Below are 25,777 nucleotides of genomic sequence, written 5' to 3'. Positions count from 1 at the left end.
TTGTTGGAGGTGTCCTGGTACAAGAGAGGTCACTGGGGAATGGGCCAGTGATCTTCCTTACACTAGGCTGCTGGAAGGAAACAGCATTTCAACAAAGGGTTTTATTGGAGGCAAGACAGACATATGAGTGCACAGTGCCTTACATATAATAAGTAGTATAAAAGCAAGTTTTGAAAATGAATGGATGGGTGGAAGGGTGGATGGGTGGGCATATAGAGAGATGGGTGGAGGAATGGGAAATGGATGACTAGATACAGGATGGTTCTGTAGATCAGAGGTGACAGCATACAGGGACACCTCCTTTGCATATATGAATCTAAGCAAATGATGCTGTAGTTAAGTTCAGATTCCAGGAATTGGAACAACTCTGTTCTTGATTCCCTTATCAAACCCACAAAACCACAATCTCAAGTGTTGAGGGTTGGGTCAGCCTACTGAGCAGACAGGTTTACTATACAGCCTGACCCTTGGGGGGATCTGGGGGGTCCTCTAACTTGGGAAAGCCAATTCTGACCCCAGCCGTCAATCATCCCTTGCACTTTACCAGATACTTAAAAGGTGCAAGGCCCTCAGGGGAGCAGGAACCCCTCCCCCGCACATCCTGGGCCAGACCCCTGCTCCACTGGGGAGGTTGGAGCAGCTCTGCACACCTCTGGAAACTATGTGGATTTCAAGTTTGCAGCACTGGTCTAAGGGAAAGCTGAATGAGTGTGTTAACTTGGGTTGGGGAGTGAAAACGGAAGGCTGTGCCGCCTGCCATCTAGTGGGTGTTGGGTTGCATCACTCCCAGGCCTCCCCGGCTCCTGGGCTGGGAAGGAGAATGGAGAAGCACAGCCCTTCCTTAATTCAGCTCTTCCTGTTTCTCTCTAGCTTGAACCAGGCAGGCCTTTGCCATCCCCCAATGACCTCAAAAGAAAAATACTCATCAAAAACAAGCGGCTGAAACCTGAAGTTGAAAAAAGTAAGTGAAATACACACATATATAATGGAAGCATGTATAACACGTGTGGACATTTCAGCTGTTTAGAATTCAATTTATTTTAAAACCACTGATTTTGGGGGGAAGGGTGTAGGGGTTCAATTAATTCATGCAGTAGGGAAAGCATATTTATATATTCATATGTCAGAATTTGGAGGGGGCCCAAGGAAAAATGAGAGGAAAGTAGAAGCATTTTAGAATTTCTCAAGATACAAGGAACCAGCATTTTATAATATTACACACTCTAAAGTCCTCATAAGTTTCCCATTTCAGTTTGCCCCTGTGCTCCAAACATATCTAGGGATACTAGGTACATAAGAGTGTGTGACTGTGTATATGTGAATAGAGAGATCTAGAGACAAATGATTTTATATAGTCATGTTTCCTTTTATTCTCCCAGGATGATTTCCTTGAAAATATTTTCTTCCAGAGTATATCTTAGTTCAGTGAATTAATGGTATCAAATATTGGCATGGTTACACTGCATTTTCCCCCCAAGTATTCTAAGTGAAAAATTTTAAATTATGTTAATGACAGTTTATTTTATTACAAAACCAATAATGCCATAGAAAAATCAAGACAATGAAAAGTGTAAGAAAGTAACAGCACTAACATGTATTATACACATATTCATATACTATAGACACATGTACATAATGTACATGTCTAGGTATATACCCACATTTTTAACATAATTGAGATCATATTAATGGTACTGATTTTTAATTTTTAAAATTTAACCAGGTAAGTGTACTTACATCAGCAGGATATAAATCTACATACTAACTTTAATCCTAATGTATGAAACACTATATAGAATTTAACATATATTACATAGAATTGTATGCATTTATTATAGCGTGATGTAACCAGTCCCAAGTTGATGGATTTTCACTACTATAAACATGCTTGAATGTTATTTTGTATGTTTGTGCAACCCTCTCCTTGAAATCAATTGGTGCAATTAGAGTTATTCACCCAAAGCATATACATATTTTATATTGTGATACAGTTTGTTATGCTTTCTTTTAGGAAAGTTCTACCAACTTAGACTCTTCACCAGTCATATATGAGAGTGCCTGTTTCCCACCAATATCCTTAATGCTGGCTGTTGGCCATTTTTAAATGTGTGTCCAACTCATAGAAAAAAATCGGTACCTTAGAGGTTTTGTTATTTGTGTGTCTTTAATAACCAGTTTTTTGCATATTATGATTTGTGGTTTGTCCCTACATGTTTTCCCATTTTTATTATTTCATTTACCTTTATCTTTCTGACTTATAGAAAAATATTAGTCTTATTTTGCATAGTAGGATATAATCCCAGTTAAATCAGTTGCAAATATTTTTTTCCTGAGGTTTTGTTGCCAACCTGCCTATTTTCTGTCAATTCCCCATGACTGTTCATAAACCTTGGTCTGTGCCAGATTCTCCAAATTATAGGCTTTTGTTATCTAGCCTTAAATTCTTCACAAGGACTGAACCTCCTCTCAAACTTGGTGACCAGAATTTTGGTCATTTCACCCATGACCCCGCAATTCTTCATCATGTGTGTATAAGGTGGTGGTTACAGGTTTCTTACAAGGTCAAGACCACCAGGAATGGGCGAGAGAGAGATCACTGCTGAACCTTAGGAACATGGCGCACTTGGTGCCTGAACATTCTGTTTCCTCTCCCTTTTCATGTCCTCCTTTTCAGTGTCGATCTGAAGGCTTAGGGTTTGTATGTCACCTAGCATCTGTCACCATCTCTTTGCATGTGTTTTTGCTAACAGAATGTTTTTGCATGTTTTTGCTAACAGAACAGCTGGAAGCTTTGAGAAGCATGATGGAAGCTGGAGAATCTGCCTCCCCAGCAAACATCTTAGAGGATGATAATGAAGAGGAGATTGAAAGTGGTGAGCTGTTTGCTTTTATTTTAAGTTACATGCTTCAAAAATACTTTTTAAATAAGAAAACCAGGCTGGACACAGTGGCTCAAGCCCATAATCCCAGCAGTTGGGGAGGCTGAGGTGGGAGGATTGCTTGAGCCCAGGAGTTCAAGACCAGCCTGGGCAACATTTTCATAGAGATGAGACCCCATCTCTACAAAAAACAAAAAATTAGCCAAGCGTGGTGGCCTGTGTCTGTAGTCCCAGCTACTGGAGAGGCTGAGGCAGTAGGATCCTTTGAGCCCAGAAGTTCAAGGTTGCAGTGAGCTGTAATTGCACCACTGCACTCTAGACTGAGGCCCTGTTTCAAAAATACATGAGTAAGAAAACCAGGAATTTCTTTCAGAAGGCCCTTTTATATAATAATGTTGTTTTAATTCTTAATAGTAATATTTTGGTGTTCTTGGTATTTTGCCAAATACTTCCAATTTTTTCTGACTACTAAATTTTAATGGCCTTGTCATCTCCCTTCCTATTGGTCATTCAGCTATTCAGCAGAAATTCATAGCCAGAGAATCCTTGAGCACTTGCTGTAGTAGGCAGAGGAAACAATATAAATAATATTTTGCAATCCCTTTCTATAGACAAAAGCATAAACTTCAGTCTTGTTAATGATGATAGTAGAGAGGCAAGTAATTTAAGACACCCTCAGGCAAATAACTGGTTTGTCTGCACAAAGTGAACTAGAAATCCAAAGCCGGTATTAAAATTTCAAGTTCAAATTCCTTCAAATAACCAGCTCACCAGAATTATCTCTGTGAAGCTAGATACTTTTAGGAAGGCAGTCTTGCTTAAAATATTTGAATATGTGCTACTACCTTCTCTTTTACTTTGATCACATAGCAACAATCATAATGTTCAGATGTAAATGGGTCATTTGAGAGTTTCGGGATGATTTTAGAGAATTATTTGTTCGTTATATATCATGAGAATTGATGAACAAAATGACGAGGACTTGCGTTGGTTATACAATGCTTTGGATTTATATACAGGCATACCTTAGAAATACTGCAGATTGAGTTCTAGACCCCTACAATGAAGTAAATATTGCAAAAAAGTGATTCACAGGAATTTTTGTTTCCCAGTGCATACAGAAATTATATTTACACTGTACTATAGGCTATTAAGTGTTCAATAATAGCATTATGTCAAAAAATGTAACTTAATTTAAAAATATCTATTGCTAAAAAATGCTATTATCTAAACCTGCATCAAATTGAAATCTTTTTGTGGAGGGTCTTGCCTTGAGTGAACAGTGAGGTAGTTGCCAAAGATTGGGGTGGCTGTGGTAATTTTTTAAAATAAGACAACAATGAAGTTTGCTGCATCAATTGACCCTTCCTTTCACAAAAGATTTCTCTGTAGCATGCAGTGCCATTTGATGACACTTTACCCAGAGCAGAGCTTCTTTCAAAATTGAAGCCAATCCTCTCAAACCTTGCTGTGATGCCTTCTCAACTAGGTTTATGTAATATTTTATATCCTTTGTTGTCATTTCAACAATGCTCATGGTATCTTTACCTGGAGTAGATTCCATCTCAAGAAACCACCTTCTTTGCTCATTCATAAGAAACAACTCCTCGTCTGTTTAAGTTTTATCATGAAATTGCAGCAATTCAGCCCCATGTTCAGGCTCCTTTTCAAATTCTAGTTCTCTTACTCTTTCTACCACCTTTGCAGTGACTTCCTCCACTGAAGTCTTGAACCTCTCAACGTCATCCATGGGAGTCTCCCAAACTCCTATGAACATTGATATTTTTACCTCTTCCCATAATTGTGAGTGTTCTTAATGGCATCTAGAATGGTGAACACCAGAAGCTTTTCAGTTTACGTTGCCCAGATCCATCAAAGGACTCTCTCTTTTAGGAAGGTTAGATGTAGAGTTAAAAATCCGAAAGCTGAAAGAATTAACTAACCTTATTCAAGACTCCTTAATAAAGGCTCCTGACTGTGGAACAGACTTTATAAGTGACTCAGTTGCTTGTCCAGTCCTTGGGTTTGACATTACTCCCAGAGAAAAGTCGTAATGACTGTACTTTCATTTGTTTTATGTGGCAGGGAGGGTCTAGGGGGCTAAAGATATCTGATACAACTCAGTTGATATTTGTCATTATGGTCATCTGTTGCTATGCAATAAACCTTCCCCAAATTTAGGGGCTTATAACAATACCTTATCATTTTCTGTCATAATTCTGTGGATCATCTGGGCTCAGGTTGGTGGTTCTCCCTTGGGTTTCTCATGCTTTTGTCGGCAGATGACATCTGGGGCTAACTGGTTCCCTTGGACGGGTTATCCAGGACGGCTCGCTCACATGCTGGTGATGGATGCTGGCTGAACGCTGGGAGCTCAGCGAGGCCTTACTGACCATAGTACCCCCGTGGCCTCTCTCTGTGGTTTGGGCTTCTCACAGCACAATGACTAAGTTCCCCAGATGGAACATCTAAGAGCCAGTGTCCCAAGAGGCAGGAAGCAGAAGCTGCTAAATTATTTAAGAGCTAGGCCTGGAACTGGTGCAGTATCATTTCCTCTATGTTTTATTCATCAAAGCAGTCTCAGGGCCAGCCCAAGTTCAAGAGGGTGAGTGAGTGACAAGGTCACGTTGCATAAGAGCACAGAGGAAGGCAGATGTTATGGCAGCTGTCTTTGGAAAATATAGTCAGCCATGATGCCGACTGTATTTTTCACATTTTTGGCAAATAATAAACTTAAACAAGATTTTTAAAAAATATATTGACAGAAATATATTTCAAACGATCAAGAAAATACTCCTAAGATGCAAAAAAGATGATTATTCAGTAAAACCTGTTCCTTTAATTTAAATTTCATAGATGGTAATTAAAATATGTAAGGCATTACTGATACAATAATCCAGTAAAACACACTGTAGAAATAATAGAATAAATTAACAATAAAACAATGTTAATAATAATTAACTACCATCGTTGTACCAACAGTGGACCAGGCATTTTACATTACAGCCTTATCTAATCTGTATACAGCCTGATGAAATGGGTATTACTATTATTTTGTTTGTTTGTGTGTTTGTTTTGAGACAGAGTCTCGCTCTGTTGCGCAGGCTGGAGTGCAGTGGTGCGATCTCAGCTCACTGCAAGCTCCGCCTCTGAAATGGGTATTATTACACGAATTTTTCAGATAAGGGGACTAAAGCTTAGAGAGGTAACATATTTTGCACATGATCCCACAGCGGGCAAGTGATAGCACTAAGATTCAATCCCGGAGCTACCTGATTACAGGGTCAAGACTTTTTATACCTTACAGTACTGCCCTTTCAATTTACAGGAATATGATAAAAACATAGATATGCAAAAATACTTTTTTAGAAAGGAGAAATAATAGAACGAATGAAAGTCAAAGATGTGTTGGTTCCTAAACACACAGAGTCATGTAAAATGAGCATCAGTATGGCTTCGTGTATTATTAAAGGTGCTTTCCCACCATCTACATACATATGGTAATTATTCCTCCAGGCAGAAAAAGATTTGCCTCCAGTGACTCCCATGTTATTCCAAAATATACTTGAGATTTGGGTTAAGTTTTAACAGAAATAACCACATGATTTAGTATACCGTAGGAAAGTACCTAAGGACAGAATCATCCACCTAAATGGCACAAGGCTCCTGTTACATCTGTTACGTATGTGATTCTTAGGTTGCCTCAGTAACACTTGGTTTTGGTTCTGGTCAACCAGTTGGCTGTAATTACCTTAGTACCACTGTATGAATCTACTATGTATGTGTGACTAGAGTCTCTAATTTAAATACATCAGCATAGCAGGCAAGGGGAAACCAAGCATAGTTCAAGAGGGGAGGCCTGCCTGGAGGCTGTAGAAAATAGAAAAGGCTTTCAGTCAGTGAAAACAGGTGCCCAGGCATTAGGCTGGATTTAGATTCAGAAGGACACATGGCTCCCAGGATAGGAGACAAGTAGTGGGGAATATCAAAATTGTATATGGTTATAGGTGTGTCTGTGCATATATGCACACTCAGAAAGTGATCATGTATTCATACAATTCTCTTAAAGTGGTTATTGAGTCTCTACCACTTGTTTGGAGCATGTCCCTTGCCTTCAAGTCATTTACTTCTGTATGGGCAGTTTAGACTAGACATATACGAAATGAAAATTTAATAGTGATGTGAGAAGTTTTGAAATCTTGGTTACTGACTGTAGGTCATGGAAACCTAGTCCTGGAAGAATTGTGCTAAGAATTCAGAAGACAGGTAGATCCATTATCTTGCTCTGTGATTTCAGACAAGTAAAATCATATCTCTGCATCTATTTCCTCATTTATAAGTAAAGACAGATGCTAGATTAGATTATTTTAAGACGTATTCCAGTTCCTTAAATCCTTTTCTTCCTGCCTAAACCTTACAATGACCCAATTTTTGTTATTGTTGTTGTTTGGATTTTGTTTTTTTAATTATCTGCCTCTAGAATATCCCTTCATCAGAATTATTAGCTCCAGACGAGGAAGGTGGTTGTTTCTTTCCCTCACCCTCTTCCTATGCCTGAAGAGATACTTCACAAAATAAAACAGTCTATCAGGAAATTCTGAATCCAGATACCACCAGTTGAAAGATATCACTGTTTTATCATGACTAAGAAAGAAAAAATAGTTTCCATTCACTGGAAAAAACCATCAGTTGAAGAACATATTACAACATCAGAAATATTAAAATACAACAAAGTACATCTCAGAATCAGTGAAATCGTTTTTCATTTACTCCTGTTCTTTCATTCTCCTTTGTACTTTTAAACATGGTTTTAAAAAATCTCTCTCATTCTTATGGGTCTGCTCATCTCCTTTATGAGTTTATTCTCAGAAATTATTTTAGTGGGTTTTTTTGTTTTGTTTTTACAGTAAAGTTCCCTCATGCCCTGTGGTGTGACCATGTGGATTTGTATTGTCCTCATCCTGAGGTCTATGGGTTTCTCCTGATCCTGACTAGATTTCGGGCAAATTCTTTGTCTGGGAATTACTACAAATGGTGATTGTGTGAATCCAAATCTCACCTCAGCATGTTGTACATTTTCCAGCAGGTAGTTCTTTTTTTTTCCCACGAACATCCTGGGTGGCTTCTGGCATTCTTGTCACTTTCCTGGACCAATGAACACAGTGTGTGTGCTTCCTTTCACAGACTAGACCATGCTCCAGGGACACCAGCTTTATTTGGCACCTACTTCCATTTCTCCTCCTACCTGAGCCTGACAAATGAGCCCTGAGCCTTTGAAACCTACGCTAGTTTGACAAATAGTTTGCAGGAGTAGCACAATCCTTCTGAGGCCTTTCCTTTTCTACCACTCCAGGCTATAAGTCTTTATGCCCATAACATTCAAGTGGACATTTTAGTCTCTTTCAAAATTATCTGATGTATTTTTTTTCTTCCATCTTCTTATTTTCTGTAGATGTCATGAAATATCAAAATACCCTTTTGTGAGTCACAGATATTCCTGCAGTGTTTGAGGCTTTCATTTTTAGAATTAGTGTACTAGGATAGAAGCAGCCATCCAGTTAAGAAAAATTTATTAAGCATCAAGCATGTCAAACCACATTTTAGGTGCAGGAGAAATAATACATGACAAGATGTGCTCCTTGACCTTGAATAGGTAAGAGTTTAGTGAGAGTTTTACTTGAAAAAATACTGCATATATAAATGTCCCCATTTTCTTTTGGCATCCTTTTTCTCTAAAAGTGCTTATGTTCTACCCAAGATTGTGAACAAGGTCTGACTGCTTGGCAGTGGTTTGGCTTCATGGATTTTCCATTTGTCTTTCACACAGCTGACCAAGAGGAGGAAGCTCACCCCGAATTCAAATTTGGAAATGAACTTTCTGCTGATGACTTGGGTCACAAGGAAGCTGTTGCAAATAGTGTCAAGAAGGTCAGAGTTCTCTTTCTTTCATCACTCTCAAGAGGTAGCAGCTGTTATTTATGAAATTTTGGCAATGTGAGAACCACAAGAGAATAAAGTAACCTATAATTCCCCTTCTAAATTGCTTAGGATACAAGTCTGTGCTGGGTGACCAGAACTTGACACATACACAATATTAAGTTTAAAAGGAAATGTAAATTACTTATTAGTCAGAGTCAGTGTTAACCACTATCCATTTGGCCAGTGTCCTCTAAATATTAAAATTTATTGTGTTATTGTAGCTGAGGAGGGAGAAAATGACAGCATCCCAGGGGTAAGGTTTAATCTTGAATTGATCAGGAAAATGACCCCTGAACATCCTGAGTCTAGCCCTCATTCAAGAACTAGTCCTGCTAATTATATACCTTCCTCCTAAAGTAGAGTAAGCATAAAAATGTTTCCAAATATTCAGCCAAGGAAAATAGTTATTCATGTACTTACCTTTTGTCAGGCATGGTCTAGGCCATAATGACCTAACAGGGTAAAACACACTTGCCTTCTGCCCTTAGGCAGCTCATGGCCCCTGTAGTTTAGGAAAAGGGATCAGAAACAACAAAGAAACAAGTAGTCAAATAACCATATAATTACAACTTGTGATAAGAGCAATTATGAATATAAACATGAGTGCTGAAGAATAATGAAGTAGAAAGAATAAGGAAACCAGAATGCGAAGGGTCAAGAGGAATTGGCCATGCACAGAGATAGAGGAATCACTTGCCATGTGGAAGGACCACAATAACATCAGCAAGGGCTGTGAGTAGAGTGGCTTGAGTGAGAGCGGAGTGAGACAAGATGAGATGGGGCAGGTAGGTGGGAACTGGGTGATGTAGGATTTTGGAGGCTATTATGAGAAATTCAAATATTAAGTGAAATGTGACACTACTGAAAAAGTTTAGAAAAGGGGGCAGTGTAGCCTGATTCAAGTTTTAAAATATTGCTGTGGTTGCCATATGGAGACTAGTTTAGGAGGAAACAAGAGTGGAAGCAGGAAAAGCAGTGAGGACAGGCTGCTGCTCTAGGCCAGACAAGAGTCCCCGATGGTCAGACCAGACAATGGATACAGAAAGGACTGAGTGGCTTCAAGACATGTTGAGAAATGGGACAGATGGATGGAATGTGGGAATGAGAGAGAAAGAAGTGAGATGACCCTCTAGTGTCCTTGTTTGAGGTACTGGGTAGGTGGTGGTACCATTTACTGGCATGGGGAAGACCGAAAGAGAAAGAACTCAGGAGCTGCAAATGGGATGACTATTTGAGAGGCCTGTTAAGTATTCAAGGGGAGGTGTTCATATAGCATTGCCATCTGACTCTCTCTCCGGGTTCATTTCCTAACTGTCTAACTTTGGGTAAGTTGCTTAACCTCTGTGTACCTTAGTTTCCTCATCTGCAAAGTGAAGACGATAACACCTATTTCATGGGGTCACTGTGAAGAGTGGATGGTTTGTGACATGTCAAGAGCTTAGCGTGGTGCCTGGCACATGGTAACTCCTGTAAAGGTATTAGTTGCTGGTATATTATCATCCTTTTCATCTTTATCATTGTCATTATCCTCATGATCACTGGCGTCATCATCATGCGTATATAAAAGACAGGTTGAGCTAGAGATACAAGTTGGGAGTTCAAGAGATCGTATTTGAAATGATGGAAATACTGAGATGATTCACAGGGAAAGGTGGAAAAGAAGGTCCAAGTGGAGCCCTAGTTAAAGGTGGAGCCAGAAAAGAAGAGCAAGATATGGCCAGAGAAGTAGGAGGGAAATTAGGCAGTGACACCAAGAAAACCAAGAAAGAGGACAGTGTTAACAGAAGGACTGAGTGGTTGACTGTAGAATATTATAAAAATCTTAGACAAATTAAATTTAACAGAGTTTAGTTAAGCAAAGAACAATTCCCAAATTGGGCAGGCCCCAAACCAGAAGAGATTCAGAGAGACTCCAGTGCAGCCACATGGTGGAAGATATATTGACGGAAAAAGGAAAGTGACCTACAGAAAACAGAAGTGAGGTACAGAAGCAGCTGGATTGGTTACAGCCTTATTTGCCTTATTTGAACAGAGGTTGAATAGTTGGCCACCTTTGATTGGCCTCCTTTAGTTGGCCACCTTTGATTGGCTGAAACTCAGTGATTGGCACATGAGTAGGTTACAGCCTGTTTACACATTCATTCAGTCTACAGTTTACTATGTGAAAGTTTATGGAAAGTTTATGGAGAAACCTTTAGAATATGTAAAGAGACAGCTTTAGGCTGAACTTAATTTAACAAATGCTACTGACTAAGAAGAGTCAAGAGTGTCCTTTGGGTTGTTAGCATGGAGGTCATTGGTAACCTTAAAGAGACATTTCAGTGGAGTGCCAGACAGGGTGGTGACACTGGATCACATAGATATGAATGACTAGAGACTATGCTTTTGAGAAGTTTTGCTGTGAAGGGGAGCAAGAAATGGACTGGTGGCCAAGGGCACTCGAAGAGTCAAGGGAGTGTTTTTGTTTGTTTGTTTTAGTTTTTTTTGTTTTCGGATGAATGAATCTGGAGTGTGTTTGCAAACTCGGAAGTGGTGCAGTACAGAGGAAGAGATTAATTTTGCAGGAAAGAGAGGGGATAACTGCCTGGAATTCCTTGAGAAGGTGGAAGAGGGTGGGATCGCTGTGGTGCGAAGGTGTGGCCCTTCACAGGAGCAGGAACACCTGATTAGTGAAGACAGTGGATGAAGATGCAGGTAGGCAGATACATTTGGTGATAGGAAGAGGGGAGAGTATTTGTCTGATGAGCAAAGCCAAAGGAATATTGCCTTTACACCCTGCCTTTTCTGAATAGGGAATTGTGACTACTTTGAGAATACTGAATGCCTATTAAGACTCAAGAGTATTGTTTTAATATAAAACTTAGCCAGGTACCATGGCACGCGCCTGTAATCCCAGCTACTCAGGAAGCTGAGGCAGGAGAATTGCTTGAACCCGAAAGGCAGAGGTTGCAGTGAGCCAAGATTGTGCCACTGCACTCCAACCTGGTCAACAGAGCAAGACTCCGTCTCCAAAAAAAAAAAAAAAAAAAAAAAAAAAGTTGCTAAAGCCTTCGTCAATATTGTCTTAGTGTCTTAGTCAGTTGGGACTGCTATCACAAAAATACCATTGGCTTAAACAACTAAAATCTATTTGTAACCATTCTGGAGTCTGAGAAGTCTAAAACCAAGGTTTCACCCAATCAGTTCCTAGTGAGGGGGGCCCTCTTCGTGGTTATGTCCTCACGTGGTAGAGAGAGAATAAGGAGGCAAGCTCTCTCTTGGCTTGGCCCTCATGATCAAATTACCTCCCAAAGGCCCCATCTTCAAATGCCATCACAATGAGGTTGAAGATTTCAGTATATGAATTTGGGACGGTGTGGGGGGCTGCACCAGCGTACAGTCCATAGGCAATACCCCGACATGAATGCTGAGTTCCTCAAGAGTGACCTTCATGCTGCTTTTCCCAAGCCCCATGACTAAAGCACTAAGTAAATAATTATAATAAAACATCTAAGTAGGTAAAAACTGTCCACAAATGAGGGAAAGAGCATTAAGATTAGCCCTTCTGGTGCATAAAACCATGAGGCCATCCATGGCTTTTTTTCATCAATAATGCCCCACCTTAGCAAATAAATAGAATAACAAGTTTACCTATACTTATTTAAGTATCTATGTATGTATGGCTAATAAATTTGGAATTTTGCCCTTTAGAGGAGTAAACAAATTATTTCCTTTCTCTAATTAGGCCTCAGATGACCTTGAACATGAAAACAACAAAAAGGTAACAAAATAATTCCCTTGCCTATTTTAAATCAGATGCATCTAATTTAAAACATCTTCAAAGGAAGGAATTAATTGTGGTGATAAAATGATTAAATCCTGATAAAAATCACAAAACTAGGGCAGGTGAGTAAGATGATTTTCCTAAAAGTAGGTATTTAATCCAGTAAGGCATTTTCTTCATTGGAATTAGAGATTTCGTTCCTGTAGTGGAACGACATGATCATCAGCATATTGAATTTGAACATAAAATTGAGCAAATAGGTCATCAAATCCATATTGTAGCATAATAGGAGGATCTTAGTTCCCAGTACACTGACATTCTGGAAGATCACTGATTAATTTTACACTGCATAACTTCTAGGAGTATTACTTGATGTTATTAGATGTTGGCCTTATTGTAGGGAAGATAAAGTTACATTTTCACTTTCATTCTCTTCGAAGTTCTTCATGATGATCAAAGTGGTCTTATTTAGTAAGTATTATGGTTTATCCTACAACAGTGAGACTGACAGCCACAGGCAGAAATTTGCCTTATAACTTCATTCTCATACTTCAGAGCTTGAGAAAATACTGCCTTGCTGCCTATGGGGTCCTATGCTATTTGGAGTTGAGATCCTATCTTCTCACCCTCTAAATATTAAATTTGAAAGAATTATGAATAAATATGGTCACAGACCTGTCCCAAAATATTTGTGAGTACTTTACTCTCTTGTTCTAGAATCTCATCATTCATAATTGGAGTCAACAGTGTACAGATTGACATTTGGTCATTGCCATTTATTAGCTAAGTTATTTTAATTCTCAAGGCGTCAATCTTCTCATGTGGTCAGTGGGTAGGACTCTAATCCCCACTACACATCACAGACGGTAATGAGACCATGCGTGCAAGAACTCATCCTGGTGCTCAGCACACAGCACTGGTGGTATTTATTCTTATTATTAAACACACATGGAAGGAACAGACATGGCCGTTGTTTGGTGGGGGAGCAGGAGGACACATGAAGAAAATGATAAAAACAAAAACAAAACCAAGTTACGTTACTTGATTATTATTTCAGGTTTTCATTGGTGAAATCAGTTTGATAATTTAGAATGCTCAAATTGTTAAGTCATCAGTTAAGACAAACAAGTCATCTGACCATTTTTTGACTCATGGATTACATCATGCAACTAAGGAATATATCCAACTAGATTCACTCTATGCAGGAAATTTAGCTTTGCAAAGTTCTCAGCAAAAATATTGATCACTTTTGAAGGTATTACTTTTGTTGTTGGTTTTGTTGTTGTTTTTTCTATCAAGAAATAAACTAATTTGTTTTCTTTTTTCTGTATGCAAAGTAATGCAATTTCAGTATGTCCTATGCAGCAAGTTATTAGATTACTTTTAAGATTAAGTGCTTTTTAAAATACTATATACCATGTGTGTATGTGGCTTACATTCTAGAGTGCTACGGTGAAACACAGTCACCAAAGAGGCAGCATCATTAGCACCTGGGAACTAGTTACAGCAATGACTGGCCTCACTGCAGACTCACTTCAGCAGAAACTCTGAGTGTGGGGCCCAGGAATCTGTTTTAGTTTAAAAAGCCTTCCAGATGATTCTGATGCACGCTAATGTTCGAGAGTCACTATTTTTGATGTTGTGCCTCAATTTGTAAAAATATGAGTAATATCTGCTGTATCTATTTCATAGCATTGCTGTGAGGTCCAATATAGTAATTTCTTTTTTCTTTTTTTTTTTTTTTTTTTTTTTTTTTTGAGATGGAGTCTTGCTCTGTTGCCTGGTCTGGAGTGCAGTGGCACAGTCTCAGCTCACTACAACCTCTGCCTCCCAGGTTCAAGTGATTCTCCTGCCTCAGCCTCCCAAGTAGCTGGAATTACAGGCTCATGCCACCACACCCAGCTAATTTTTGGCATTTTTAGTAGAGATGGGGTTTTGCCATGTTTACCAGGCTTGTCTTGAACTCCTGGCCTCCCAAAGTGCTGGGATTAAAGGCGTGAGCCACTGTTCCTGGCCAGTAATTCCTTGAATATTTTAAAGTCCCTTAAAAATCTAAAAATATCCTACAAATGTAAGATCAGCTTAATATTTTATGATTACCTCCTTTTGCATTATTTAGAGCTACAATAGACACTAACTTCTTAAAGTATCCTTTATATAATTGAGGAAGAAAAAGTCTTTACCTTTCAATTTGTGTGTGTGCAATTATCTTTATTAAGGAAATCTGCGGCACATATCCGTGGGTCCTACTGAAGTCATCGATTTATATGTTTTCTTCTATGTGCTTGTAGGGCCTGGTAACTGTAGAAGATGAGCAGGCGTGGATGGCATCTTATAAATATGTAGGTGCTACCACTAATATCCATCCATATTTGTCCACAATGATCAACTACGCCCAGCCTGTAAAGTTTCAAGGTTTCCATGTGGCAGAAGGTAACACCAAAGGTTAAATGCAATCGCCTTTTTTGCTTAATTTTCTTTTATGGTGCTAATGAGCTTGTATCTAACTTGTTGCCATTTTTCTTTGTGGGCATGGGAGCTGTTCCACCTCACCTTATTTTTGTTTCGCAGACCATAGAAGCCACCTTGGTATGTGGTGACATTACATTGTCATTCATGACCTCACCCACAAGGTGGCGCTGAAAGACTATGGATTTGTTAGTGCTGGGCCATGTAGCCTCTTCTGTTCCCGCGTGCATTCACAAGACTCCTTTTAATCAAAAACTGGTTTTCAAAAAAACATAAGAAGTATTTAAAAACTTCATTTCTGGGCTAGAGAAGCCATCATAATCATCATTATCATAAAAAATTCATATTTCAGGGATAACTGTGGCAATTGGGGTACATGTAATTTCTCTAATGACTCCCAATTTAAATCAGCACTTTTTTTTTTTAAAGACAAATGTCTCCATCCACAGGATGGCAATGAAAGTGGGAGCTACTAACATGATAATGTAGCATTAGCCTCCAAGGCCTCGTGATTCAGAGTGTAATTGTATTTATTTATTGCTGTTTTTCGCTGAGGGTTTGATGACAGGGTTCCTGACTCCATCTTTGCTTTTCTTTTACAGAACGCAATATTCATTATAACATGTCTTCTTTTAATGAATCAGTCGGTCTTGGCTACTTGAAGACACATGCAATTGAATTTGTCAAGTATCCTTATGTATCAAGTGGAATGAGTGGTTGACTCACGTTGGTTTGGCAGGAGCCTCTGAAATAGATAAATGGCTAATGTATCATTCTGATGGTAGAGTTAATAAAATGATATGTGGGAAAGACCATGGCAGCTGTGACAATCTGCCCAAATGAAAACTGTTTTTATAATCCACACAGTGAACTGTGATCTTAAGCATCATTTGTAAATGTGAAATTTGCTGTGTGCTGTCTACTCGTTTGTCGTTGTTGGCCTAGACCTTTGTTGTTGTAGCTCTTTGTTGTTTATTTTTCTCTGCTGTAGGACCCTTTTTTTCTGTTTTCCTTAATAAGTTACACAGTTATAACAAACGGCAAATGAGTCGCATTTACCCCAAGGGAGGCCGAGTCGATTCCAGTAATTACATGCCTCAGATTTTCTGGAACGCTGGCTGCCAGATGGTTTCGCTGAACTATCAAACCCCAGGTAGGAGCTGATGTCCAGTGACCCCAAATTCCATGAGAACACTTTGACAGGATAGTGCCAGCACTTCCCATCAGTTGGCTGTGGGCATTTTTTAAAGGAAGCAGACATATGGCAAAGCAATGTGTTATTGGATTTATATAATGGTGAAAATAAAAAAAAAATAGAGCAAACAATGGTAGAAGATAATGTGTTGTGATTGAAATTTAATTCCTTTCATAAATGCCATGAGTATTCCTGCTAACCATTATCCCATATTCCAAAATATTGCTCATTTGTCTTCCTTTTGGATCAAAGTTGTTATCTTTGTTTGCAAAGGCAGAATTAAGTGAAAAGAATTTGAGTATCTTTGTATAGCAACAGCGACTCATTTCTCCTTTGGCAAGTACCCTGACCACTGTGAACATTCAGCAAATATGACTGACACAGTGGCACTTCGCCAAAGGAGTACAGAATATTTTGGAGTAAACTCCACTAAAATGGTGTGTAAGGAGTTACATATTTGAAGAGATACTAATCTATAACTTGGTCCTCCAAAGTGTACTCAAATACAGGTTTCCAATATATAATGACTTTTTTTTTTTTCTGGAAGGAAAAGAGTAAATTTTTATAATTGCATAAACAAATTTTTAAAGTTTTTGAGGTTTGCTTAAGAGCCTAGGATCACAGTATTAAGATTAGAGGTAGCAAAACAGAAATAAAATAGATAGAAATATGCCACAAAACCTATTCACTGTATATGGTTAATTCTACAGCATGGTTCTTACAATTGGTGAAATAAAACAAAACCAGAAAACCCTTTTTTCCTTCAATTCTTTGCTATATAAGAGTATTGCCCATGCTTCCCAATTTGAGAATTTTTTTAAAATCTATTTTGTGTTTTAAGAATCCCTGTCCACCTTGTTCCCTGCTATCTGGACTGAGTGGAAGGTCCTTTGACTTTCATTCCTTCAGCATGAGTGTGAGCTGACTACTTCCCACCCCTTGAGGGAGCCTCCCCAGTGACCGGAAGCTCTTCCTACTGGAGTCGCCATTCTGCATGGGGTCACCACAGTGCTTGCTAGGTTAGACTGTGACGTGATAGGTACCAGTACAATCCCTGAGTGTTTCTAGCTGGGGTCCGGTAACAAGGCCCTGATGACCTCGCTTACTTCAAAAGGGGCAACTTGTGTTCTCAGTTGTCAGTGAGTTCATAATATGGATTAAATGGCTCTAAACAGTTTATTCACTAGGCCAGCTTATGTTTTATTCTATAATATTAGGTTAAACACAACATTTTGAAGAGGAAAAAGTATCCATCAGTTTGCCCATTTCCTTTGCTGATGGGAATAAAGAAAATATTTTATTCACTTGCAAGAGAAAAGGCACAAGCCATGCACTGCCAGCGTAGACCCCACTGGAATAATTCCCCCTGCGTCCCATCGTGGAAGCGTGCTACCAAGTTTTATGAGATACTTAGCTAGCTCATTTTCGAATCTTTTAAATCAAGTTTCATGTTCACCCTCCCGGGTATCTCCAGTGTTCCTCTACCCGGGGATCCTGAGACCTATCCTCTCCCACTGTAGCAGGCTGGATATCTCTGCTCTCAGTACTCATCGAACAATGGTATGACTCCGATATTGAATCCGTTTTTAAAAGTGACCTTTAGCATGGTCTTTATGAAAACACATTTTATGTTTAATTTAAATGAAATATGCGGTCAGTTCGACATGGAAGAGAGTATGCCTTAAATAGACCAAGCAGAACCTTGTAGTATTAAAGAGGGACCAGAGCCTAGGAGCAATCTGATACCTATTGTTTAAAATCACCCCATCAGGGTCTTTTTTGTCTAGGAAGACAAGATGCTAAATTATTTTTGTCTCTTGACAGATTTAGCGATGCAATTGAATCAGGGAAAATTTGAGTATAATGGATCGTGCGGGTGAGTAATGTGATTTAAACTGTTATCTAGATTTAGAACTCCATACTACAGCCATAATGAAGCCATGTCATTTTCAATTAGAGACTACAGAATTTAAGCTGACTTTGAGGGATGGAATAGAAGCAAATGAAATACCTAGAGAATATTTGCAAATATACATTCTTCATCTACTTCATTTTACTAAGCAGGTTTTGGATTCTTTTAGTCACAAATGAAGCAGTTCATACATATCCTAGAGTTTAATCCTCTCACTTTAAAATCAATAGTGGAGGAGATTATTACAGGACAGGTAATAATCCCTGCACACTTGGACATTCACTGGAGATGTAGGCCTTAAATATGTGCATTTTACCTAGGACAAATCAAGTAATGAAGTTAATTTCATATGTAATGAAGTCATGTGTGTCAAACTGAATTTCATTCAGTTGGGAATAAACCTTTGTCCTTATTCTTTTTTGTGTCTTGTAAGTAGCAGTTATCAAAGAATAATGCTATGAGTATTTTCTTAGTTTCCTTAAATACAATCTTGAAAACTGAACCAAGAAGTGAAATAGGAAATGTCAATTTCATGGAAACACTGAAAGGTTAAATGAAAATATAAAATTAGAATTCTCTACAGATAAAAAAAGAAAAACTATGTGGTCATCCCCTCCCTCCACCTCGGCCTCATGCATCTGTCCCCAAGCAAGTAAATATTGATAACTCCAGACCACTGCCCAAAGGCTTCTAAAGGAATCCAATGGAAAACCATCCCCTGTCATAATGATGCTATTAGGAATTTCTTCATGGTGGCTCACCTGATTGGATGTCTTAATTTTTCTCACTGAAAACTGCCAGTCAAGATAACATTTTTCAGCAGTTGTGAGTTAGAAATGACTTTTCAACGTGCACACTCCCTCCCTCTGCCTGCCTGGTGAATGGTTCTCTGCCAGTATGGCTGCCCACACGGTGACTATGCTATTCCCCAAATCACCCACCACTTACATACCTGGAGCATGCCCTACATTTTCCTCTGCTGTGTGCTTTGGAAGAAAAAAATGTGTGTAGTTGGGAAGAGAAAGTTCTGAATTCATATTTCAGAATTTTGTGAAAGCAATTTTGTTATTTAATGCCAAGCGTTCCAACCCAGGAGATTTTTCACATAAATTGCTTCGCAGGCCTCTTCCTCTCACAAGTAGCGGGCCGAGGCATAAAGTCCCAGGGCTTCTGTGAGTAAAAGCCCTAGGCTGGGAGTCTAAAGATCAGGGTTTGAACTCAGCTCCCAGCTGCCCCTAGTGCTTTCTGTGTTGCCTACAGCAGGTGTGTGAGACTCAGAACCTCTCTTCTCTGCTTGATAAAATGAAGACGGTGACACCTGCCACACAGGGTTTGTTGTACTCAAAGGAAGAAAAAAAAAAAATGTCTTTTTTTCTTGAACAAAACAGGGAACTAAAAAAGACTTTGTCCTTTGACAAAAACCGAGTCCTTTCTGATGAGACCCACCTTCGGGTTTCCCTGTCAGTCACTGTAGAATCCAGTTTGAGCAAGCATCGTGCTAATTCAGTTTAGGGAAAATCGCCAGCCCTTGGTGTCTGACCACCCTGGATATCCTGTCCCCTTGGCCTGCCTTCAGCAATAATCCTATCAAGTCAGTTTGGCCAGAAATCTTTATCCTTCATGTTTCCTCATAGACATTTTCCATCTGCTGGCCCTTACCCTACTCCATGGTTCTCAATCTCCATGTATGCTTGTTGAGGTCAGATTTGAGCCCTTATACCTATCGCCACGGCTCCCTATCCCCTTGAGTAAAGTCCGCTTTACCATGTTTAACAAGTGTTTGGGTACATTTTTTTTCTTTAACAGTTTACGACAGCGCAGGTTGAAGGAATGTGTACAAAAGTACTTCAGGAACTGCACATTTCTGTGCAAAAGTGAGATTTAAGAGAAACTTAAGGCCCTATGATCAATCACACACACAGATATTACAGAATTCAAGGAGTGCTCTGTTCAGTCGTCCTTTAAGGACCCCAGGGAGGCAGCCTTGGCACTCCTGGCTCTTACAGGACCCTTCGGGCATGGCTGTGCTCACTTCTGGAACCGTGCAGTGGCCCAGTGATGCTTAAAGCACTTTCCTCGCCCACCTCAGCGATCACACCTAAGGTGCCATCAGCTGTCCAACATGCAATGAGGAATCCTGGCAGCCGGGCCTGATGCAGGGACTAGAATTGTTTCTGTATAAAAAAAAGTCCTGACAGCCAGGCACGGTGGCTCACACCTATAATCCCAGCACTTTGGGAGGCTGAGGCTAGCAGATCACGAGGTCAGGAGATCGAGACCATCCTGGCTAACACACTGAAACCCCATCTCTACTAAAAATACAAGAAATTAGCCGGCCAGGTAGCGGGCGCCTATAGTCCCGGCTACTTGGGAGGCTGAGGCAGAAGAATGGCTTGAACCCGGGAGGCGGAGCTTGCAGTGAGCGAGACTCCGTCTCAAAAAAAAAAAAGAAAAAGAAAAAAAAAAGTCCTGACAATCCTATGTTCGGTTTGTTTTTCCTAGAGTTTCTGCTTAGCCATCATTAGCATGTGCAGTGTCTCACTCTCTCCACCGTTATTTATTTGTTTTTTTCTTAAGACAGGGTTTCACTCTGTCACCCAGGCTCAAGTGCAGTGGTACAAACGTGGCTCATTGCAACCTTGACATCCTGGGCTCAATCTGTCCTCCCTCCTCCACCCCTCAAGTAGCTGGGGGTGCCCACCACCACACATATCTAGTTTTTGTAGTTTTTGTACAGATAGGGTTTCACCATGTTGCCCAGACTGTTCTTGAACTCTGGAGCTCAGGCAGTCTGCCTGCCTTGGCCTCCCAAAGTGCTGGGATTACAGGTGTGAGCCACTATGCCTGACCTCATTGGTCGTTTTTAAATCCATTCATTTATTTTAAAATACCTTCACAAACAAAGATACTGTTGCTACTTTAGCCTGAATTCTGTGTTGATGTGTTGGACACTATGTGACTAAAAGCATACACCTCACCAGAAAGGCTGAAAAATAGCCCGTGCAGTGGGGCAGCCCAGCTTGATAAAGTATTAGGGATACCGTTGACTCTCTAATCTCCTAATTCCCCTTCCCATACACCCAGCTGGTGGCAAAGGCTGTCACTGGCAAGGAAAAAAGAAGAAGTTTCCCTCACCTGCATGGTTCTGTGTTCCATGGTGATGATAGATGTGGGGCCCAGTGCTGCACAGGAGCTCCTGTCCCTGGTGCTCGGGCAAGCTGGGGCACTGCATGGTTCTCACTGTGTCACCCTTGTGGTTCTCCCACCCACCTGCAAAGACTTTTAAAAACTGCCCCTTTGGGCTGAGTCTGAGGACTGCATTTCTTAAAGAGGCATTCTGTGCCTCTGTGGAGGCCTATGGAGGCAAACAATCCCTGTTTTATGTAGAACATCAGTGTGCAAAGTACACAAAAACCCCTAGGATCTAGCAACTGTAGCAAAATGTCAGAAATCCCCCTGGGAACCCCTTCTGTGCTCCCTGGCCGATCTTGTGGGAGGGCATAACACTGGGCCCAGTAAGTGTGCATGTTACCAGGAAAGTGAGCAGTGCTTTTAACAGTCTCGTTTTTGAAGATGGAAAAATGGAAGACATTCCCCTAATTGCAAATGAAACAAAATAGTGTAAATTAGTATCTAAAATCTTTTTAGGCTTTCATAGGAAAGTGGGTGATTGATATCAAAATAGTATGTCATTTTATGATTCAGAGGTCGTTTTTACACAGCAGTTCTCCCTTGCCCACAGGCCATACGTTCTAAGAACCCCAGTGGATGCCTGAAACCACCAATCCCAACGTGTATATACTGTGGTTCTATATATGCATACCTGTGATAAATTTTAATTTATGAATTAGGCATAGTAAGAGATTAACATCAATAACTAATAATGGAACAGTTTTAACAATATAGTGTAATAAAAGTTATGTGAATGTGGTCTCCAAATATCTTAATTTTTTCTCTTTTTTATGTTTATTGGCTATTTCGATATTCTGTTTTGTGAAGAACTTCTACACATTTTCTTATTGGGTTTTCTATCTTTTAAAATCAATTTTTTATTTCAAAGTTTTATTTTCCAACTTTTATATTAGGTTCTATTTTAATACTTTTAGAACAGAGTTGACCAGGGGTAGCTGAAGCCTCAGAAAGCAAAATTGCAAATAAAGCAGGTTACTGTATAATATCCTCAAATTGGAATGTGTCTTATAATGCATAGCAACTTGCAGTTATAATCAACAGTCATTTTGCTTTCTTGCAGCTACATAAAATGGCATGTTGGACAACTGATGGCATCTTAGGTGTGATGAAATAGGATGTGTTTCCTTATGGCCCCATTTTCTCATTCTTGGGGCTCCTATCCACCCACCTGGTTGGCAACCCTTCTTCTCGCCCTCTCTTGCCTTCCAAGGCCCTACACAGTCCACAGAGAATCCTTGGATCCCTGCCTTGCCATTGGCTTTGACTTTGTGCCTGTGCCTATCACACAGACCTAGATGTCTGGAATGAGTTCATTTTCTGTACCACTAAGCACCAAACAGACCATCTATGTCATTTGCAGGGCCCAATGCAGAATGAAAATGAAGGGCTCCTGAGAATTTTAGGATGGTGGATGCAGAGCGTAAAACCAAGCATTAAACCAAGTATGGGCCCTTCTGAATTCAGGGCCCCGTACAACTGTACAATTAGCACATCCGCATAGCCAGCTCTGGTGCCAGACTCTGGCTTCAGCTTCCCTATCAATACCCCAGGTCCCTGCACCCTGACAGCCACCAGGGATATGAGAGGCAACCTCTGCTGCTCTCTGAGACCGCTTTGGACCCAGAACAGATGCTCCTTTGTCAAAGAAAGCTTGCTAAATGTCCTATCCCAGGCCAGAACTTACCTCATGGTCCTGACAAGCTTCTGTGTACTCTGTTTTACCCTCTTTGAGTATAAAAAACAAACCCATTTCACCAGAGCTTGCCTGCTTTGGAGAATTGGATATGGGTTTCTTGCCCTTTTCCCCTGCCATTTCTCACTTTGGATCAATTCACTCTTTCACCGATGAGTGTTCTATGCAGATTTGAACGGGGGGATGTGAAAGAATGTTTTTGACCCTGAGATGTCACCATGATCCGTTTCTTATTTTGGTGGGTGGGAAGGGGCTCTTGATCTTTAACAAAGGACTGTGGAAAGTGAGGAATCTCTGGACGCTCCTTCCCAGGGAGATTCAGGACTGGAAAGGTGACTCCAGTTCTGGATTCATCCAAGTCCCGACCTTCCTCAGGAGGCAAAATCCCTCATTTGCCACAGCTGAGGTCCAAATGCTGCCCGTCTCCTGAAAGCCAGAACCACCATCGTTACCTCCCCCCACAGTCTGTGTCAGTTTTCCTTCAGAGAAAGCTGGTGGGCTTCCTTCCGAGACGCAAGCATAGTATTTTAGCTACTCACCTACTCTCCGTTCTGATTCTTTACCTTTTGCTGTATCATCATATTTTCTCATTGCCAACTCTAGCCACAAAAAAATGCTACAAATCTAAAACTCCATGAATACAGAAGATAATCTCTTGTATATAGTTAGAGAGCTTTTATATTAATATTGTGAGGTGCGTTCTCTTCGAGACAAGAGTGTTCAAAATCACCTTTAACATTTCAACAATTGTGTAAATTTCTATATTCTTCATAAAAAATCAGTGTTGTCTCTTAAAGATTCCTTTTTAGATGATCAAATGTAAGGGAATATTTTTAACACTTTGTTGTTTGTTCAGACTTAGAAGGTAACAATGAATGGTGACTTTTTCAAAACTAAGAAAAGTGACATTAAACTTTAAAGAAAACATATCATGACTCAGGATCCCTTTTGGGTTGTATTTAAGTTGACATCATCTAGACTTGAAATTAATAAAAGTTATGCTTCTAAGGAAATTTAGAGTTTTGAGTTCCCCTAATTTTGATTCTTTTACATTTAAAAGCAAACCTTTACTTTTGGGAAAAAAAGTACTTTTATTTTCATTTATATACTGCTTATAGTTTGGATTCTTTAAATCTATGGTTATTCTTATTTCTAATACAGTTTTAATTTTTTTAAGTTTGTCGACACATGTTTCAGGGAAATTATGGAATCTGGACAAGGTGTGATTATATGACCACTACCCAGTGGACATGAGGGGCAGATATTGTATAGTGGGGATAAATTGCAGAACATTTTCATTGCCTCAAAATCTGTATCCTTTAGCTTTGGTCTCCCAATAGGAACTTTAATGTACCCTCTGTCTCTGTATTTGCCTATTCTGAACATTTGATATAAATGAATTTACATAATATACGGCCTTTCGTGCCTGGCTTCTTTCACTTAGCATAGTGTTTTCAGGGTTCATCCAGGTTGTAACATGTATCAATACCTTATGATTTTTATTGCTGAATAATTTTCCATTGTACGAATATACCACATTTTGTGCCATACGTTCATTCGTTGATGGACTTATTTGGGTCCATTCATTTGGGTTATTTCCATCTCTGGATTATTACAAATAATGCTGCTATGAATGTTCATATTTTGTACGTTTTTGTATGAATATGTTTTCATTTATCTTGGTTATATGCATAAGAATGGAATTGCTGGGTCATATGGTAACTCTATGTTTAACTCTTTGAGGAACTGCCAGACTGCCTTTCTAAGTGAATGCATCATTTTACACTCCTACTAGCAACATATGAGAGTTCCAATTTCTCCACATCCTTGTTAACACTTATTGTTATCTGACTCATTAATTATAGTCATCCTAGTGTATGTGTAGTGATATCTCATTGTGGTTTTGATAGTCTTTTCTCTAATGACTAATGATGTTAAACATCTTTTTATGTGCTTATTGGTTTTTTGTGTATCTTATTTGGAGAAATGTCTGTTCAGATCACTTGACCATTGTTTAAACTAGATGAGTTGTTCTTTATGTATTCTAGATACAGGCCTCTAATCAGATATATGAATTGCAATTTTTTTCCTTTTTGTGACTAGCCTTTTTACTTTCTTGATAGTGTCTTTTGAAGCATAAAAGTTTTCAACAGAAAATCCAATGTATTGTTGCATGTGCTTTTGGTATTATGTTTGGAATCCAGTGCCAAATTCAGGTCATAAGATTTGTCCTTATGGCTTCTTTTAGGAATTTTGTAGTTTGGCTCTTGCATTTAGTTATTTTATCCTCTTTGAGCTAATTTTTGTATATGGTATAGGGTAAGGATCCAGTTTTACTTATTTATCCATTTATTTGCATGGAACTATCCTGTTACCCTGTCACTATTTATTTAAAAGACTCTTCTTTCACCCATTGATTGGTCTTGGCATCCTTGTCAAAAATCAATTGGCCGTAGGTTCATGGATTTATTTATAGACTTTGATTCTGTCTCATTGATTTATGTGGGTTTTTTTTTCTTTTTTCTTTTTTCTTTTTTTTTTTTTGATACGGAGTCTCGCTCTGTCGCCCAGGCTGGAGTGCAGTAGCACGATCTCAGCTCTCTGCAAGCTCCGCCTCCTGGGTTCATGCCATTCTCCTGCCTCAGCCTCCCAAGTAGCTGGGACTACAGGCGCCCGCCACTGCACCCTGCTAATT

General features: G+C 39.5%; 1 protein-coding gene across 10 annotated transcripts in view; it reads left to right on the top strand.

The window, feature by feature from the left end:
• Positions 1 to 25,777, top strand: part of PLCB4 (phospholipase C beta 4) — a 408,833-nt gene that overhangs the window by 319,933 nt on the left and 63,123 nt on the right. For 7 of the 10 annotated variants that reach the window (XM_037990697.2, XM_037990700.2, XM_073006868.1 and 4 more), the window contains 8 exons: positions 871 to 961; positions 2,778 to 2,873; positions 8,707 to 8,807; positions 12,583 to 12,618; positions 14,913 to 15,054; positions 15,693 to 15,777; positions 16,119 to 16,243; positions 18,110 to 18,161. In XM_037990697.2, coding sequence (XP_037846625.1) covers positions 871 to 961; positions 2,778 to 2,873; positions 8,707 to 8,807; positions 12,583 to 12,618; positions 14,913 to 15,054; positions 15,693 to 15,777; positions 16,119 to 16,243; positions 18,110 to 18,161 — 728 coding nt within the window. The remainder of the gene's footprint in view (positions 1 to 870; positions 962 to 2,777; positions 2,874 to 8,706; positions 8,808 to 12,582; positions 12,619 to 14,912; positions 15,055 to 15,692; positions 15,778 to 16,118; positions 16,244 to 18,109; positions 18,162 to 25,777) is intronic. The other 3 variants (XM_037990701.2, XM_008018332.3, XM_037990702.2) reach the window with 1 other exon arrangement.

Source organism: Chlorocebus sabaeus, chromosome 2 (assembly GCF_047675955.1).
Source record: "Chlorocebus sabaeus isolate Y175 chromosome 2, mChlSab1.0.hap1, whole genome shotgun sequence".
NCBI lineage: Eukaryota > Metazoa > Chordata > Mammalia > Primates > Cercopithecidae > Chlorocebus > Chlorocebus sabaeus.
Note: the sequence above shows the minus strand (reverse complement) of the source record. Positions and strands in the feature narration are given on the sequence as shown.